Source organism: Capra hircus, chromosome 3 (assembly GCF_001704415.2).
Source record: "Capra hircus breed San Clemente chromosome 3, ASM170441v1, whole genome shotgun sequence".
NCBI lineage: Eukaryota > Metazoa > Chordata > Mammalia > Artiodactyla > Bovidae > Capra > Capra hircus.
In genome coordinates, this window is record NC_030810.1 from 111,199,868 (window position 1) to 111,219,536 (window position 19,669).

Here is a 19,669-nt window from a genome sequence, read left to right on the forward strand (position 1 = left end):
AAGCATGGTGTCGTTAAAAAGCGCTAGGAATGGAGCCAGAATTGGATTCAAGCCTCTTACTTCTTACTGGTTGTTGACCTTGAGTTATTTCCCTTACCTGGCTGAGCTTCCTTTTGCTATGAATGATGAATGGGGATAATAATCCATAGCCCACAGGGCTGTTACAAGGATCTCTTAGTGGGAGAGTCTGAAATTCTTCTTTTCTTCTGCAGGTTGGAAAAAGAACTTCCAAAGCTGAGAACCCTGCTCGACTGAGTCGTAGGGAGCTGGAGAACTTCTGGATATATTCCTAGTTGCCATGGCTGTTCTCACCCCTCTTACAGCCCAACTTCTGCTTTGGGAATTAGCACAATGGGTGATGCCACATGATTCTCTGCAGAGTGGTTCCTAGTCTGGAGATGATATAAGAGTTTGTGCATGGTCTATATTTGTTTTGAAAATGATTTCTTTTTTTTTTTTAACATTACTTGTATTTTTAAAAAATATAACTTTATTTATTTGAAAATGATTTCTAACAGCTGCTTTAAGAGCAAGGCTGTTAAATAATATCTCAACTCACAGACCAGACAAGAACAGATAGAGATGTTGGGTAGTTTCCGAAAGACGACACAGCATGTCCCAGTGCTGGTCATCTTCAAGTGCTATGCAAATGTGTGGTGGTGTTACTATCACATTAAGATTCTGTTTCCCTGGTTTTCCCCTGGTGACTCATCTTCACTCTTCCCTAATCAGTGATGACCACATTTCTAGACCTTTCCTTGGCCCAGACCCATCTTCCAAAAAGGAAGGAAAGATAGCAGGGGCTCAGAGGAGAAGAAAGAGGTCTCTCTGTGAAGGTATACTGAATAGCCCTAAGCCACTGGCAAATTCTCCAAAGAAGCCAGGCCTGGGCTATATTCAAATACAGAGGAAAAACTTCCCCACTACATATTAAACTTTACCTCTAGCCATCTGGTCACAAAGGGGTGTGGGCAGGAGCAAGAGTAGATGATGCAAATCAAGCCCATCGCTGAGTGGGAAAACCACCCAGAGTCCATGCCATCCTAAGAATTGGGCAGCGGAAGCAGCTTTGCCTGCAGAATGATGTTTGATTTACAAAAACACATTATTAGACATCTATTTTGGCTTATTTACACATTCCTCAGTTTTAGAAACAGTATCATTTAAGTTCTGAGTTCTGATGCTCCCCATGGCAAACACTGGAGGGAGGGCTCAGGCAGCTGAACACTTAGGAACCAGGCACCTTGCTGGGCTCCCCTGACCCTTCAAGCCAGACTCTTCCACAAGACTGTGGGGAGCAAGCTGAAAGTCTAGCTGAGCCCAGGAAAGGGGGAACTGGAAGAGGGCCTGGTCAGAGACCCCAAAAGGTAACATTGCATGGAGTCTGATTTTTCAATTGCCCCACTCTGTGCTTAAGGTATGAATTTAATATAGAACTATTACTGTGCTATTACTTAAAGGCAGTCTAAATTTCTTTTCTGAAATTTAGGAAAGAAAATGTAAAAGGGTCTCTTCCCTACTCTGTACTTTTCCTCTCCCAGCCAAAGGGCACTTGTAGGCCATCAATAAACACACGCTGTTTAACTCCTGCTGGAGAGGAGTCTGGACTCCTGGTGAGCTGTCAGTTGTCTCCTAGCCCTGTTCACACTGGAACAGCAGATTCTAGGGTCCCCAGATCCCAGGGGTCACTTAAGGTTGGGGGATAGCCACTTGCTCATGCCCCTCAGATCCTTCTCTCCTGTGGGTGTGTGATTGGTCAAGCTAGCTCCTTCCTGGAGAATAGTCCATAGACCACATCTGGGAGAAGGTGTTGGGGTACAAATCGGAGGATATATGCAAAAGGATGGGGAGAAGATCCAAGGCAATTGTGGGCAGCTGAGCAGCTGAGTCAGGAGTTTCGTGAGAAGAAGCAGTAGCAAATTATAGGGGTCACAGCAATTGAGATGAACAGCAGAGATACTAACCATTGCCTACTGCTGGCCTTTTACATGTCCTGAATTGCATAGATCTCGAATTGGGCGGATTTATTTAAGGATCAGAAGAGATCCTATGGGTCCAGGGACTTCTAGGATGCTCTATTCTGGAGTATAATAATGATTATCATTATCGTCTTGTATGTCTTTGTTGAACTCTGTGATAATGTCTTAAAAAGATAATTATTGGAGAAGGAAATGGCAACCCACTCCAATATTCTTGCCTGGGAAACCGATGGATAGAGGAGCCTGGTAGGCTATAGTCCATGGGGTTGCAAAAAGACACGGCTGAGTGACTAAACAACAACCAGCAATGGAGGAGCCTGGCCTGTGCCTGAGGGAGAGGAAAATTCTCCTTCCCTCTTCTTCCCCTTTATCATGCCCAGTGTGGAAGCAGGATTGTTGTCAAAAAAAAAAAAAAAAAACCCAACTAGAAAAGCTTCATTGATCTACCTTAGTCATCACTGATCTACAAATGTCATGAGATGCATGGAAGAAAGAAGACTAGGGGCAGGATGGGTGACTGAGGAGGAAGAGGGAAAAGTCTGAGCAGAAAGGGAAAGAGTTTGGAGTGACTACAGAACCTTCAAGATGAACGATAGCTACAGAGAGTGGTAGGAAATCTGAATGTGTTTGTGACTGTGCACCCTCCACCTCTTCTGTAGCCTCATTAAAAAAAAAAAAAAGAATGAAAACATTAGTTATTACTCCTCAGTGCTTTATGGAGTTGGATTTATGTTCTTTTCTGTGTATGGTGCTGGGCTGACACGGGTTTTGAGTTGGAAGCAAGAAAGCTTCATGTTGAGTTGTTTAAATGGAAACTTATTTCAACTTATTGAAACAAATGCAAACGTATTGAATTATTCAAATTGAAAATGAACCTGGGACACTTTTCAGTATGTTTGATGTCTGAGGCACTTGACACCAGCATCTACTTACCAATGGTCATCAGAGGCTTTACAGACCTTTGAGTTGCCAGGTTTTTGTTCTTTATTTTATGAAAGGGGTCACATGGCCGTGGCCTTCTATAATGGAGTCAACTCATAGTCAGGGAATGCAGTTGCAAAATGCATGCAGAAAGCAAAAGTGAAGTATAGTCAAAATTTCCATTTAAAATACTGGAATTCAGGACTTCCCTGACTGTCCAGTGGTTAAGAATCCATCTTGCAATGCAGAATACCTGAATTCAATCCCTGGTTCAGGAACTAAGATCCCACATGCCGCTGGAAATGAAGCCCATGCACCACAACAAAAGATCCCACATGCCACAACTAAGACTCAACGCAGCCTACTGGGGTCCAGACCCGGTTGGATCCAAGGTATCCGAAGCATGACGGCGTTGGCAACTGAGATTTATTTAGAGATATAGAAAGATAAGAAAAGAATGTTACAGTTAAGAAAATAGAGGAGAGAAAGAGGCTGATATTCTTTGGTTTACACAGAAAGCCAATAAAGCCCCAAGACAAGGGACTTGCACCATTCACGTAGGCCACAGGCACCCTCCCAGTCTCCCGAGGGAGTGAAGATGCAGAGCGCCTTCCCGTTCAGGTTTTAGAGGTCTAGCCAGATAAGTGAAGATGGAGGGCCCCTGTGCTCCAAGGGATCAGCCTGAAAAAGAAAGTAAGAGAGAAAGAAAGAAAGAAAGAAAGAAAGAATTGACATGGGGGGAACCAGGCTTTCGTGGAACTGGTCCGTCACTTTATTTTTCAGGGAAGCTTTTATACTTTGGGTTGTACATAGAGATAAACATAAGAAACAGAGTCATGCAGGGTTAGCAGCTCTGACTCTTATCGAGACCAGGCTTTCTCTCTGCATACCTATCTGTATACACAGGTCTTAGGTGATTTACATCATCTTCTGGCCAGGAGGCCTATTAGCATTTTATGACCCTTTTCTGATAAGGGTCCGTCAACCAGAAAACTTATTTGCCCTAAAAGTGTTGTTCTTTCCAAAGTCTGGTGCCACTCTCAGAAAGCACTAAATAAAGTTACATTCTTACATAGCAAGGATACAACTATTTATAACAAAGAAAGAGGAGTACAGTAATTTATAACAAAGAGAAAATTCATTAACTCAAAAATCTAGTATTGCTAACATAAAAATTCCTATATTCCTATTTTTGCATCCCAATTACATTGATTAATATCCTCCCAGGTGCCTAAAAGATAAAGGATATGGAGACCTGGCAGCAATCATTAACTCAACAATGAAACCCTTCACCAATATAATTCTTAGCTCTTTAAAAGGCTCTATATCTTTAAGATGTTTTAAGCTTCCCGTGCCTCTCATGGTTGGGAGGTTGTGAACAATCACATGTGTAGTTGTAAAAGTCCGGGTAAACCTGTCAGGCGAGTTAGAGAGCCATCAGAGGGGTTTGAGCTGAGACACTCCTTTTATATACAGGAGACTATTAACTGGAGCTCTAAGTTAATTTTCCAAAGAAAGGTGGTCGGGTTTAGCCCCCTGTTAATGTCAGAAGAGTATAGTATAGCAGACAGTAAACAGACTAATTTTGGTTTCGGGGTAGATGCTCAAGCAGATCCAGGGGACCCCTTGAGACCTGATCCACCTTGCCTTGTCAGGCTCTTCCGCATGACCTTGTCATGGGTGGGATCTCCTGTGCTGGCTCCTGGCAGCAACCAAATAAATAAAATTAAAAAAAAATTATCCATGCAATGGCCAGCCAATGAACAAAGAAGTAGTTAAGCTCCTGCTGTGTATGAAGCACTGCCTGGCTCCCCGGGAGTACCCACTGCAGGCCACAGAGGACATTCTGATTCCACAGACCATGTGCTGGGGCAAATGACAGCGGAAGCACAGTATTAAAAAACACAAATGGGCCGCAAAGTGTAAGTAACACAAGTGCACACAAGAGTATCATGAATGTAAGTCAGGTCAGTTCAGTTCAGTTCAGTTGCTCAGTTGTGTCTGACTCTTTGTGACCTCATGAATCGCCGCATGCCAGGCCTCCCTGTCCATCACCATCTCCCGGAGTTCACTCAGACTCACATCCATCGAGTCAGTGATGCCATCCAGCCATTTCATCCCTTCTCCCTCCTGCCCCCAATCCCTCCCAGCATCAGAGTCTTTTCCAATGAGTCAACTCTTTGCATGAGGTGGCCAAAGTACTGGAGCTGCAGCTTTAGCATCATTCCTTCCAAAGAAATCCCAAGGCTGATCTCCTTCAGAATGGACTGGTTGGATCTCCTCGCAGTCCAAGGGACTCTCAAGAGTCTTCTCCAACACCACAGTTCAAACGCATCAATTCTTCGGCACTCAGCCTTCTTCACAGTCCAACTCTCACATCCATACATGACCACTGGAAAAACCATAGCCTTGACTAGACGGACCTTAATTGGCAAAGTAATATCTCTGCTTTTTAATATCCTATCTAGGTTGCTCATAACTTTTCTTCCAAGGAGTAAGCATCTTTTAATTTCAGGCCTGCAGTCACCATCTGCAGTAATTTTGGAGCCCAAAACAATAAAGTCTGACACTGTTTTTACTGTTTCCCCATCTATTTCCCATGAAGTGATGGGACCAGATGCCATGATCTTCGTTTTCTGAATGTTGAGCTTTAAGCCAACTTTTTCACTCTCCTCTTTCACTTTCTTTTTTTTTTTTTTTTTGCCAGTGTATTGTTTTATTTTTTTTTCTTTTTTTTCTTTTTATTTTTTATTAAATTTTTTATTTTTTTTTAAATTTTAAAATCTTTAATTCTTACATGTGTTCCCAAACATGAACCCCCCTCCCACCTCCCTCCCCACAACATCTCTCTGGGTCATACCCATGCACCAACCCCAAGCAAGCTGCACCCTATTTCAGACATGGACTGGCGATTCAATTCTTACATGACAGTATACATGTTATAATTCCCATTCTCCCAAATCATCCCACCCTCTCCCTCTCCCTCTGAGTCCAAAAGTCTGGTATACACATCTGTGTCTTTTTTCCTGTCTTGCATACAGGGTCGTCATTGCCATCTTCCTAAATTCCATATATATGTGTTAGTATACTGTATTGGTGTTTTTCTTTCTGGCTTACTTCACTCTGTATACTTGGCTCCAGTTTCACCCATCTCATCAGAACTGATTCAAATGAATTCTTTTTAACGGCTGAGTAATACTCCATTGTGTATATGTACCACAGCTTTCTTATCCATTCATCTGCTGATGGACATCTAGGTTGTTTCCATGTCCTGGCTATTGTAAACAGTGCTTCGATGAACATTGGGGTACATGTGTCTCTTTCAATTCTGGTTTCCTCGGTGTGTATGCCCAAAAGTGGGATTGCTGGGTCATAAGGTAGTTCTATTTGCAATTTTTTCAGGAATCTCCAGACTGTTCTCCATAGTGGCTGTACTAGTTTGCATTCCCACCAACAGTGTAGGAGGGTTCCCTTTTCTCCACACCCTCTCCAGCATTTATTGCTTGCAGATTTTTGGATCGCAGCCATTCTGACTGGTGTGAAGTGGTACCTCATTGTGGTTTTGATTTGCATTTCTCTAATAATGAGTGATGTTGAGCATCTTTTCATGTGTTTGTTAGCCATCCGTATGTCTTCTTTGGAGAAATGTCTACTTAGTTCTTTGGCCCATTTTTTGATTGGGTCGTTTATTTTTCTGGAATTGAGCTGCAGAAGTTGCTTGTATATTTTTGAGATTAGTTGTTTGTCAGTTGTTTCAGTTGCTATTATTTTCTCCCATTCAGAAGGCTGTCTTTTCACCTTGCTTATATTTTCCTTTGTTGTACAGAAGCTTTTAATTTTAATTAGATCCCATTTGTTTATTTTTGCTTTTATTTCCAGAATTCTGGGAGGTGGATCATAGAGGATCCTGCTGTGATTTATGTCTGAGAGTGTTTTGCCTATGTTCTCCTCTAGGAGTTTTATAGTTTCTGATCTTACATTTAGATCTTTAATCCATTTTGAGTTTATTTTTGTGTACAGTGATAGAAAGTGATCTAGTTTCATTCTTTTACAAGTGGTTGACCAGTTTTCCCAGCATCACTTGTTAAAGAGATTGTCTTTACTCCATTGTATATTCTTGCCTCCTTTGTCAAAGATAAGGTGTCCATATGTGTGTGGATTTATCTCTGGGCTTTCTATTTTGTTCCATTGATCTATATGTCTGTCTTTATGCCAGTACCATACTGTCTTGATGACTGTAGCTTTGTAGTAGAGCCTGAAGTCAGGCAAGTTGATTCCTCCAGTTCCATTCTTCTTTCTCAAGATTGCTTTGGCTATTCGAGGTTTTTTGTATTTCCATACAAATCTTGAAATTATTTGTTCTAGTTCTGTGAAAAATGTGGCTGGTAGCTTGATAGGGATTGCATTGAATTTGTAAATTGCTTTGGGTAGTATACTCATTTTCACTATATTGATTCTTCCGATCCATGAACATGGTATATTTCTCCATCTATTAGTGTCCTCTTTGATTTCTTTCATCAGTGTTTTATAGTTTTCTATATATAGGTCTTTAGTTTCTTTAGGTAGATATATTCCTAAGTATTTTATTCTTTTCGTTGCAATGGTGAATGGAATTGTTTCCTTAATTTCTTTTTCTACTTTCTCATTATTCGTGTATAGGAATGCAAGGGATTTCTGTGTGTTGATTTTATATCCTGCAACTTTACTATATTCATTGATTAGCTCTAGTAATTTTCTGGTGGAGTCTTTAGGGTTTTCCATGTAGAGGATCATGTCATCTGCAAACAGTGAGAGTTTTACTTCTTCTTTTCCAATTTGGATTCCTTTTATTTCTTTTTCTGCTCTGATTGCTGTGGCCAAAACTTCCAGAACTATGTTGAATAGTAGCGGTGAAAGTGGACACCCTTGTCTTGTTCCTGACTTTAGGGGAAATGCTTTCAATTTTTCACCATTGAGGATAATGTTTGCTGTGGGTTTGTCATATATAGCTTTTATTATGTTGAGGTATGTTCCTTCTATTCCTGCTTTCTGGAGAGTTTTTATCATAAATGGATGTTGAATTTTGTCAAAGGCCTTCTCTGCATCTATTGAGATAATCATATGGTTTTTATTTTTCAATTTGTTAATGTGGTGAATTACATTGATTGATTTGCGGATATTGAAGAATCCTTGCATCCCTGGGATAAAGCCCACTTGGTCATGGTGTATGATCTTTTTAATGTGTTGTTGGATTCTGTTTGCTAGAATTTTGTTGAGGACTTTTGCATCTATGTTCATCAGTGATATTGGCCTGTAGTTTTCCTTTTTTGTGACATCTTTGTCAGGTTTTGGTATTAGGGTGATGGTGGCCTCATAGAATGAGTTTGGAAGTTTACCTTCCTCTGCAATTTTCTGGAAGAGTTTGAGGAGGATAGGTGTTAGCTCTTCTCGAAATTTTTGGTAGAATTCAGCTGTGAAGCCGTCTGGACCTGGGCTTTTGTTTGCTGGAAGATTTCTGATTACCATTTCAATTTCTGTGCTTGTGATGGGTCCGTTAAGATTTTCTATTTTCTTCCTGGTTCAGTTTTGGAAAATTGTACTTTTCTAAGAATTTGTCCATTTCTTCCACGTTGTCCATTTTATTGGCATACAACTGCTGATAGTAGTCTCTTATGATCCTTTGTATTTCTGTGTTGTCTGTTGTGATCTCTCCATTTTCATTTCTAATTTTATTGATTTGATTTTTCTCTCTTTGCTTCTTGATGAGTCTGGCTAATGGTTTGTCAATTTTATTTATCCTTTCAAAGAACCAGCTTTTGGCTTTGTTGATTTTTGCTATGGTCTCTTTTGTTTCTTTTGCATTTATTTCTGCCCTAATTGTTAAGATTTCTTTCCTTCTACTAACTCTGGGGTTCTCCAACTCTTCCTTTTCTAGTTGCTTTAGTTGCAGAGTTAGGTTATTTATTTGACTTTTTTCTTGTTTCTTGAGGTATGCCTGTATTGGCTATGAACTTTCCTCTTAGCACTGCTTTTATAGTGTCCCACAGGTTTTGGGTTGTTGTGTTTTCATTTTCATTAGTTTCTATGCATATTTTGATTTCTTTTTTGATTTCTTCTGTGATTTGTTGGTTATTCAGAAGTGTGTTGTTCAACCTCCATATGTTGGAATTTTTAATAGTTTTTCTCCTGTAATTGAGATCTAATCTTAATGCATTATGGTCAGAAAAGATGCTTGGAATGATTTCGATTTTTTTGAATTTATCAAGTTTAGATTTATGGCCCAGGATGTGATTTATCCTGGAGAAGGTTCCATGAGCACTTGAAAAAAAAGTGAAATTCATTGTTTTGGGGTGAAATGTCCTATAGATATCAATTAGGTCTAACTGATCTAATGTATCATTTAAAGTTTGCGTTTCTTTGTTAATTTTCTGTTTAGTTGATCTGTCCATAGGTGTGAGTGGGGTATTAAAGTCTCCCACTATTATTGTGTTATTGTTGATTTCCCCTTTCATACTTGTTAGCATTTGTCTTACATATTGCGGGGCTCCTATATTGGGGGCATATATAATTTATAATTGTTATATCTTCTTCTTGGATTGTTCCTTTGATCATTATGTAGTGGCCTTCTTTGTCTCTTTTCACAGCCTTTGTTTTAAAGTCTATTTTATCGGATATGAGTATTGCCACTCCTGCTTTTTTTGGTCTCTATTTGCGTGGTATATCTTTTTCCAGCCCTTCACTTTCAGTCTGTATGTGTCCCTTGTTTTGAGGTGGGTCTCTTGTAAGCAGCATATAGAGGGGTCTTGTTTTTGTATCCATTCGGCCAGTCTTTGTCTTTTGGTTGGGGCGTTCAACCCATTTACGTTTAAGGTAATTATTGATAAGTGTGATCCCGTTACCATTTACTTTATTGTTTTGGGTTCGAGTTTATACACCCTTTTTGTGTTTCCTGTCTAGAGAATATCCTTTAGAATTTGTTGGAGAGCTGGTTTGGTGGTGCTGAATTCTGTCAGCTTTTGCTTGTCTGTAAAGCTTTTGATTTCTCCTTCATATTTGAATGAGATCCTTGCTGGGTACAGTATTCTGGGCTGTAGGTTATTGTCTTTCATCACTTTAAGTATGTCTTGCCATTCCCTCCTGGCCTGAAGAGTTTCTATTGAAAGATCAGCTGTTATCCTAATGGGAATCCCCTTGTGTGTTATTTGTTGTTTTTCCCTTGCTGCTTTTAATATTTGTTCTTTGTGTTTGATCTTTGTTAATTTGATTAATATGTGTCTTGGGGTGTTTCACCTTGGGTTTATCCTATTTGGAACTCTCTGTGTTTCTTGGACTTGGGTGATTATTTCCTTCCCCATTTTAGGGAAGTTTTCAACTATTATCTCCTCAAGGATTTTCTCATGATCTTTCTTTCTGTCTTCTTCTTCTGGGACTCCTATTATTCAAATGTTGGAGCGTTTCATATTGTCCTGGAGGTCTCTGAGATTGTCCTCATTTCTTTTAATTCGTTGTTCTTATTTCCTCTCTGATTCATTTATTTCTACCATTCTATCTTCTATTTCACTAATCCTATCTTCTGCCTCCGTTATTCTACTAATTGTTGCCTCCAGAGTGTTTCTGATCTCATTTATTGCATTATTCATTATATTTTGACTCTTTTTTATTTCTTCTAGGTCCTTGTTAAACCTTCCTTGCATCTTCTCAATCCTTGTCTCTAGCCTATTTATCTGTGATTCCATTTTGATTTCAAGATTTTGGATCATTTTCACTATCAATATTCGGAATTCCTTCTCCGGTAGATTCCCTACTTCTTCCACTTTTGTTTGGTTTGGTGGGCAACTCTCCTGTTCCTTTACCTGCTGTGTATTCCTCTGTCTCTTCATCTTGGTTATATTGCTGCGTTTGGGGTGGCCTTTTTATATTCTGGGAATTTGTGGAGTTCTCTTTATTATGGAGCTTCCTCACTTTGGGTGGGGTTGTATCAGTGGCTGGTCAAGGTTTCCTGGTTAGGGAGGCTTGTGTTGGAGTTTTGGTGGGTGGAGCTGGGTTTCTTCTCTCTGGAGTGCAATGGAGTGACCCGTAATGGGTTACGAGACATCAAAGGTTTTGGGATAATTTTGAGCTGCCTGTATATTGAAGCTCAGGGGAGTGTTCCTGTGTTGCTGGAGAATTTGCGTGGTATGTCTTGTTTTGGAATTTGTTGGCCCTTGGGTGGAACTTGGTTTCGGTGTATGTATGAAGGCATTAGATGGGCTCCTATTGCTTAATGTTCCCTGAATTCAAGAGTTCTCTAATGTTTTCAGGCTTTGGATTTAAGCTTCCTGCTTCTGGTTTTCAGTTTTATTTTTACAGTAGCCTCCAGACTTCTCCATCTATACAGCACCGATGATAAAACATCTAGGTTAAAGATGAAAAGTTTCTCCACATTGAGGGACACTCAGAGAGGTTCACTGAGTTATAAGGAGAAGAGAAGATGGAGGGGGTAGTTAGAGGTAACTGGAATGAGATGCGGTGAGATCAAAAGAGAAGAGAGCAAGCTAGCCAGTAGTCACTTCCTTATGTGCGCTCTATAGCCTGGACCGCTCAGAGGTATTTACAGAGTTATACGGGGAAGAGGAGAGGGAGGAAGTAGACAGAGGTGACCAGGAGGATCAGAGAGACGAATGAGTAGGAGCGAGACAAATCCTGCCGGTAACCTGTTCCTTAGGTGTTCTCTACCGTCTGGAACACACAGAGATTCACAGAGTTGGATAGAGGAGAGATGGGGGAGAAAAGAGACAGAGGCCACCTGGTGGAGAAAAAGGAGAGTCCAGAGGAGGAGAGAGTGGTCAAGCCAGTAATCTCGCTCTCAGGTAAACTGGGATAGTGAAGTTTGGGTTTTTAAATGTACAAAATTGACCACAAAAACCTAAGAGCAAAGATTAAAAATCTAGAGTAGAGGTTGGATTTTCAAAGATACAATATTAGAGAGAAGCAGAAGGAAAAAGGAAGAAAGAAAGAAAAAAAAAAAGAAAAAAGAAAAAGAATTATTAAAAAACAAACAAACAAACAAACAATCAAAAAAAAAAAAAGCCATCAACAACCATCCAAAGACTGTATATGGTGTTTGCCTTAAAAAAAAAAAAAGTCTTTTTAAAAAACAAACAAAAAAAATATAGTAATAATAGGTTATAGAAATAAAAATTAGAGGAGAAATAGAAGACTTAACAATTAAAAAAAAGTTAGAAAAAAAAGCAAAAAAAAAAAAAAGGGAATGATTTTATAAATATTAAAAATATCTGGCCCTTTCTGGTGTAATGGCCCGTGTGGGATCACTTCCAAGGTGGTTCCCTCTGTTTAACTTCTTCTGTTTGCTGGCTTTTTAGGCTCACAGTTGCGCTGTGGGGAGGGGGGCTGCTGCTAACAAATAGCACTGTCGTGTGCACGCAGTATCTCTGCCCGGCTTGACCTGTCCTTTTTCGCGGCGCACAAACCGCTCCGGCTCTAGGATGCTCAGCCGGGAACCGTCTGGGGCCGGCCCTAGGCTGCGTGCACTTCCCCGGTCCAAGCCGCTCAGGTTCGGCGCTCAGGCAGCCCTCAGAGGCACAGATTCGGCTGGGACTGCGCTTTGTGCCCTTCCCAGGTCCAAGTAGCTCAGGAGTTTGGCGAGCGCGATCGCCGAGGCTTGTCACCTTTTCTGCCGCTGCTGCTCAGCTTTCTGGGCGGGCCGCTTGCGCACCCCGTGCGGTAGATTGTGACTGTCCAGCACCCCCAGAAGTCTTAGCAAAGGAGCTTGCTTGCAGTTAGGTAAGTAAAGTCTCTCCGAGTTTGCAATTGCCCCTTTCCAGTCCTTACGGCTCTGGCTGCCTGTCCCCGGCGGGGGATGGTCTGCAGCCGGCTTTTCCCGTTCCGTCCTTTGTTCTGTGCTCGGTCCTGGCGGTGTCTTATGTTCGAGCTTTTCGCGTGGTAGCTATCCCACAGTCTGGTTTGCTAGCCCAAGTTAGATCGTTCTGGTTGCGCGTGGGGCGTTCCTGCCCGATTCTTACAAAGCTCTGCAGCCCGCGCCTCCCGCGCGTCCCTGCCCTGCCCCCACTAGCTTGTGGCGGATGCAGGCGTCTGTGCTGCTTTTCCGCTGGGGGAGTTACTGTTGGGCTTGTAATCTGTTGGTTTTAATTATTTATCTATTTTTCCTTCCTGTTATGTTGCCCTCTGTGTTTCCAAGGCTCGCCACAAACTCGGCAGGGAGAGTGTTTCCTGGTGTTTGGAAACCTCTCTTCTTAAAATTCCCTTCCCGGGACGGAGCTCCCTCCCCACCTCCTTTGTCTCCTTTTTCGTCTTTTATATTTTTTCCTACCTGTTTTTGAAGACAATGATCTGCTTTTCGGGTTGCCTGATGTCCTCTGCCAGCCTACAGAAGTTGTTTTGTGAAGTTTGCTCGGCGTTGAAATGTTCTTTTGAGGAATTTGTGAGGGAGAAAGTGGTCTTCCCGTCCTATTCCTCCGCCATCTTTCCCTCCCCCTCCTCTTTCACTTTCATCAAGAGGCTTTTTAGCTCCTCTTCACTTTCGGCCATAAGGGTGGTGTAATCTGCATACCTGAGGTTATTGATATTTCTCCCGGCAATCTTGATTCCAGCTTGTTTTTCTTCCAGTCCAGCGTTTCTCATGATGTACTCTGCATATCAGTTAAATAAGCAGGTTGACAATATACAGCCTTAGGCAGGGAGACAAGATGGAGGTGACTGTTTGGGGCAGAAGAGAGATATGGCTCTTATGCATCTGGACATGACAAAAAGGAGGAAAATCCCTTTGGGGTAAATATGGGAATCTTATACAGAAGGGGCATTTTAAGCGCTTCAGTTCAGTTCAGTCACTCAGTCATGTCTGACTCTTTGCAACCCCATGAATCGCAGCATGCCAGGCCTCCCTGTCCATCACCAACTCCCAGAGACCACCCAAACCCATGCCCATTGTGTCAGTGATGCCATCCAGCCATCTCATCCTCAGTTGTCCCCTTCTCCTCCTGCCCTCAATCTTTCCCAGCATCAGGATCTTTCCCATGAGTCAGCTCTCCACATCAGGTGGCCAAAGTATTGGAGTTTCAGCTTCAACATCAGTCCTTCCAATGAACACCCAGGACTGATCTCCTTTAGGATGGACTGGCTGGATCTCCTTGCAGTCCAAGGGACTCTTAAGAGTCTTCTCCAACACCACAGTTCAAAAGCATCAATTCTTCGGCGCTCAGCTTTCTTCATAGTCCAACTCTCACATCCATGTACGACCACTGGAAAAACCATAGCCTTGACTAGACGGACCTTTGTTGGCAAAGTAGTGTCTCTGCTTTTTAATATGCTGTCTAGGTTGGTCATAACTTTCCTTCCAAGGAGCAAGCGTCTTTTAATTTCATGGCTGCGGTGACCATCTGCAGTGATTTTGGAGCCCAGAAAAATAAAGTCAGCCACTGTTTCCACTGTTTCCCCATCTATTTCTCATGAAGTGATGGGACCAGATGCCATGATCTTAGTTTTCTGAATGTTGAGCTATAAGCCAACTTTTTACTCTCTTCTTTCACTTTCACCAAGAGGCTGTTTAGTTCTTCTTCACTTTCGGCCATAAGGGTGGTGTCATCTGCATATCTAAGGTTATTGATATTTCTCCCAGCAATCTTGATTCCAGCCTGTGCTTCCTCCAGCCCAGCATTTCTCATGATGTACTCTGCATAGAAGTTAAATATGTAGGGTAACAATGTACAGCCTTGAAGTACTCCTTTTCCTATTTGGAACCAGTCTGTTGTTCCATGTTCAGTTCTAACTGTTGCTTCCTGACATGTATACAGGTTTCTCAAGAGGCAGGTCAGGTGGTCTGGTATTCCCACAGAATTTTCTATAGTTTATTGTGATCCACACAGTCAAAGTCTTTGGCGTAGTCAATAAAGCAGACATAGATGTTTTTCTGGAACTCTCTTGCTTTTTTCATGATCCAGCAGATGTTGGTAATTTGATCTCTGGTTCCTCTGCCTTTTCTAAAACCAGCTTGAACATCTGGAAGTTCACAGTTCACATATTGCTGAAGCCTGGCTTGGAGAATTTTGAGCATTACTTAACTAGCGTATGAGATGAGTGCAATTGTGCAGTAGTTTGAGCATTCTTTGGCATTGCCTTTCTTTGAGATTGGAATGAAAATTGACCATTTCCAGCCCTGTGGCCACAGCTGAGTTTTCCAAATTTGCTGACATATTGAGTGCAGCAGTTTCACAGCTCATCTTTTAGGATTTGAAATAGCTCAACTGGAATTCCATCACTTTTAAGTGCTTAAAAATATATAAATAGAGTAATTTGAAAGTGAAAGTCACTCAGTCGTTTCTGACTCTTTGCGACCCCGTGGACTTCTCCAGACCAGAATACCAGAGTGGGTAGCCTTTCTCTTCTCCAGGGAATCTCCCCAATCCAGGTATCAAACCCAGGTCTCCTGCTTTGCAGGTAGATTCTTTACCAGCTGAGCCACAAAGGAAGCCCAAGCATACTGGTTAAAAAGAGTAATACACACAAATGGTTTAAAAAATCCAACTGTACAAAATATATGCAGTGAAAAAAAATCCCCAAACCAACCCAGCTTCCTCCCAGAGGCAGCCACTGATAATTTTTTTGCATTTCCTTTCAGAATTTTTCTTTATGTGAACATACAGCTATCTATTTCTTTTCTGTTCAGCTGGTAACATATGATACACACTGTCCAGGACTTTGTTCTGTCCATCAAATGATGTATCTTAGAGCTCCTCCTATAGCAGGACATATTAGTCTCTACTTTCCTTCTTTGAAAAGGTGGCAGGCTTTGCCATTGCATGGGTACACTTTCATGTGTCTAATCAGATTCCTACTAAATGGACCCTTAGGTTATTTCTAATCTTTTATTTGAAAAATACTACAGTGGTTATGATTTCACTTAGATCTTTGTGTTCATAAGTGAGACTACCTGTTGGATTTATTTTAGCAGCTGTTTATAGGACCATGTGAAGATCCTGGTCCCCTTCGACGACGTGTCAAGCCTTGGCAGAATTTTGAGGCATGCATCTGAGCTGAGAGGTTGTACAGTATGAGCACAGAAGGAGACAAACGGAGCCCAGAGGCTGTCTGATTTGTTAATGGATGTGGGAATTCATGAGGTGTGAGAAAAAGAGGAGGCACAAATCCAGGCAATTCTGAGACAATGAAGGAAATTCTGAAGTTCTTCTGTCTGCAGGGGCCCAGGTCTTATTAGGTCTAGCAGCCTCTCCAACCTCACTGAGGGAATGAGCCACTTTTCTTTTCAGGGGACATTTTCATAGGTAGGTATTTCAGGAGACTTAAGGTCATTCTGTTGCAGTGGTGGCACAACCTGCGAGCCAAAAGACACACAAGGATATGGTTAATAAAGCCTGGAAGGTACCAATTTTCTCAGCCTTGTGCTGGGATGAAAGAGGAAGGTGAGGCAAGGCTATGATTGGTCCATCCTATAGAAGTAAGGTCATATGGATTGGCCTAGGGATGGAGCAATCATTCAAGCTGATGATAAGCATTTATGGAAAATCTCCTAATGGTAAGCGCTATGTGCCAGGCTCTCTGGAAGGGAGATTTAGGACAGTTTTGTGCAACAAGTTGAGGGGGTTCATAAATGACAATAAAAGGCCTTGCTCTCAAGAAGCTTCCGTTTAGGATCCCAATCTTTACCTTAGCGAGAGAAACGTTTATAAAGATAATTCAAGTTTTAGAGGTTGAGTTCCATAGTAATAGTCCAAACCATTAGACCTTCATGTTCCAAGGGTTCTAGGAATCCCTTGTTTATGAGTGTTCAGGAAAGGCTCAAAAGAGTGGATGAGACATAAGCTGAGGCAGAGGGAAGGTCTGTTGTTCTTTAGTCACTAAGTCGTGTCCATTCTTTTGCCACCCCATGGATTGTAGCCCGCCTGGCTCCTCTGTTCATGGGATTTTCCAGGCAAGAATATTGGGGTGGGTTGCTATTTCCTCCTCCAGGGAATCTTCCCGATCAAGGGACCATACCTGAGTCTCCTGCGTTGTAGGTGAATTCTTTATCACTGAGCCACCTGGGAAGCCCAGAGAGGAGGTCAGGTACCAGCAACAGCTTGGGAATAGCACAGCCTTCTTTGAGATATCATGTAGGTACAAGTGTTAGAAAATAATAACTAAAGAAGGCTTGAGGATTTCCTGATCAAGTGGGAAATAGTGGCTTTAGGAAACCCAGAACTAGGATTCCTTAAAATTCTGAAGGTAAAGAATAAATTTGATCTGGAGGTTGGCTCAGGAAATGCATTGATTTTTCACTTATATTGTGGGTGAGGGTGCTTTTAGGGACTTTAAGTTCCTAGAGTGGTGTAGGAGTCATTCAGGACTGACCAGACAAAGGGGGTCTCATGACCTGTCTGAAACTCGGAGCAGGGACTGATGTTCATGACTTTAAGATTGACTAGCATTGATGTAAACACAAAGGGCCAGGCCCAAGCAGCTTTGGGAATGGTGAATAATACAGATTTGGGTTCAAGGCCAAAGATAAAGTTCTTAGCTGGTTAAGCATTAGACCATGCTCTAAAAATCAGGACGTGAGGCAGAAGATGGTTGAATCAAACTATATAGTTGCACAAGTGTTTACCAAGCAAATTCTATCAGTCCTTTAAGGTCTAGTCCAAATTATTTTTTCCATGAAGTCATTCCTGTCTACCTCTGTGTAGTGCTATCTACCATTTCCAATGTATGAAAAACCCTTGGAAACTGCATACATAATATGTAGTCATGTGGAGTATTTTTTCTCCCCATCCAAGTTACTAAATCACTCCAACTCTCCTACATTAAAGATAGATAATATAACAAGTCTTAAAAGTCAAGGCTAGTGCCTTAAACATATCTGAATCCCCAGAGCACTCAGCCCAGTTCTGGGCAAACAAAAGGTATTCAATAAATATCTACTGTTTGATTCCTCAACTATGGAAAAGGAGCATAACTGAAAAACTTTGAGAGGGAGGGAATTCTGGGGGAGACTTTAAAGCGAAAGTATGAATGGGCCCAATATTTTCAGGAAAATGAAAGTGGAACAGACAGCCAGATTCAGATCAAAGTTAATCGTTTAAGAGTTTTCTGGATTAATTAAAAACTCTGGTTTCCTAACCACTAGCTTTGTGTACTTAGGCAAACTTAGTTTCCTCAATCTCAGCTTCCCTGGCTATAAAATTTGCACAATAGCACACTTACAGAGGTATTAAAAGGATCAGATGAGACTATGTTTGTCAATGTTTTATAAACTATAAAAGTTCATATAAACTTATGATTAATGGGAATTTCTATGTTTAGTGCTCAGTCACTCAATTGTGTCTGACTCTGTGCGACCCCAAGGACAGTACCCCCACCCCCCCAACCCCAAGCTCCTCTGTCCATGGGATTCTCCAGACAAGAATGCTGGAGTGGGTTGCCATTTCCTTCTCCATTTCTATGCTTAAGGGATCTTTTAACACTATAATGAGACCAATGTGATCTAATTAATAGCACATTTTCAAAAAAATCTTGACATTATACTGTTGGTTATATTCCAATTGTTTTGGAAAGTTTCCATTTTGATGGATGAGAGATAGATTTAGAAACATATATGGACCATATAGTGTTTGTGTTTAAAGACTCATTTTCATCAGTGTTAAGACCAAGCAATATAAGATATTATTAAATTAATTAGAAATGTTCAGCTTTTGGCTGCACAGATGTAAATCAGGAATAATTGTTTCTAAGGACCAAGGAGTGTGTCAGGGGGTGCACAGTGGGTGGAGCTTAAGTTCCTCTCTTTCAGTTAAAATGGTCTGGGTCTCACTTTATGGACCTCAGGATACAGAGGAAATTGTTCTCTGTATAGAGCAGTAGAGTGTGGCTGAATCCTCTTTCTTCTGAGGAACTGGAGTCTTTCCCTGTAACAGATCAATGCCAGACTGTCCATAATCACCCAAAAAGAGTTTTCCAGAGGTTCGCCCTCAGTCCTTGAGGTGAAGGAACATCTCACCAGATTCTGATTTCACACAGAGAGTGGCATTGCCTTAGTGCAGTGGGGACAGCACCTCTCTTTTCCCAGCACCTCCCTTATTTATGGCAGAAGATTGGGAGCTAAGGGATGGGTTCCTTTGCTTTGAGGGTCCCTGAAGTTGGTAAACATGGATAGAATCACAATTCTCTACCCTTGCATCACTGTGCCTGTCTCCCAGTTTGGAGGGATTAGCCTTCTAGAATATTGGATGGTCCTCGAAGGGAAGGGTGAGGGAAGGTGTACTGATCAAAAGAGCTCACCTGCAAATTAAGGAATACGTGTGTGTACACCATTTCCCCTTCAATGACAAGTGCTGGTGCCATGTCATCTGGAGTGATGAGATCATACTCTGCTTGGCCCTCAGAGTCCAAGTCAAGTCCGGCTTCTTCCTTAGTGACCGAGTCACACATCCGGTCTCTTCCATTGACGGGCTGGTGCATCCCTGTCCTCTCCTCATCCTCCTCAGTCGTCCCATTGCTGTCAGAGCTGCTGTTGGAGGCATGCCTGGCAGTCTTAGGGAGAGTGTCCAGCTTCTCATACCCTTGGGAAAAAATGGAGTATGGTGTGTGACCAGCAGTGGGCTCTGGAACACATTGTTCAGGGTTGGTAAAGGATGTACCAGCAGCCCCCTCTCTCTTGCTTTGTGTAAGGATTCAGGCTGCTTTGACTCCTACCCCAGATGAGGCCTAGAAAGCTGGAGGAGAAGGAAGGTGTTTTCCTGTCTTCCCTCATGGGGCTCCATTCCCCTCCCCCTTCCCCTTCC

At 41.8% G+C, this 19,669-nt stretch overlaps 2 protein-coding genes across 2 annotated transcripts in view; one reads left to right on the forward strand and one right to left on the reverse strand.

The window, feature by feature from the left end:
- Window positions 1-2,388, forward strand: part of CD244 (CD244 molecule) — a 37,548-nt gene extending 35,160 nt beyond the window's left edge. Inside the window, 1 exon segment of the mRNA XM_005677204.3 lies at window positions 213-2,388. Coding sequence (XP_005677261.1) covers window positions 213-293 — 81 coding nt within the window. The 3' untranslated portion in view covers window positions 294-2,388.
- Window positions 15,751-19,669, reverse strand: part of LY9 (lymphocyte antigen 9) — a 28,054-nt gene continuing 24,135 nt past the window's right edge. Inside the window, 3 exon segments of the mRNA XM_018046541.1 lie at window positions 15,751-16,227; window positions 18,719-18,793; window positions 19,167-19,447. Coding sequence (XP_017902030.1) covers window positions 16,159-16,227; window positions 18,719-18,793; window positions 19,167-19,447 — 425 coding nt within the window. The 3' untranslated portion in view covers window positions 15,751-16,158.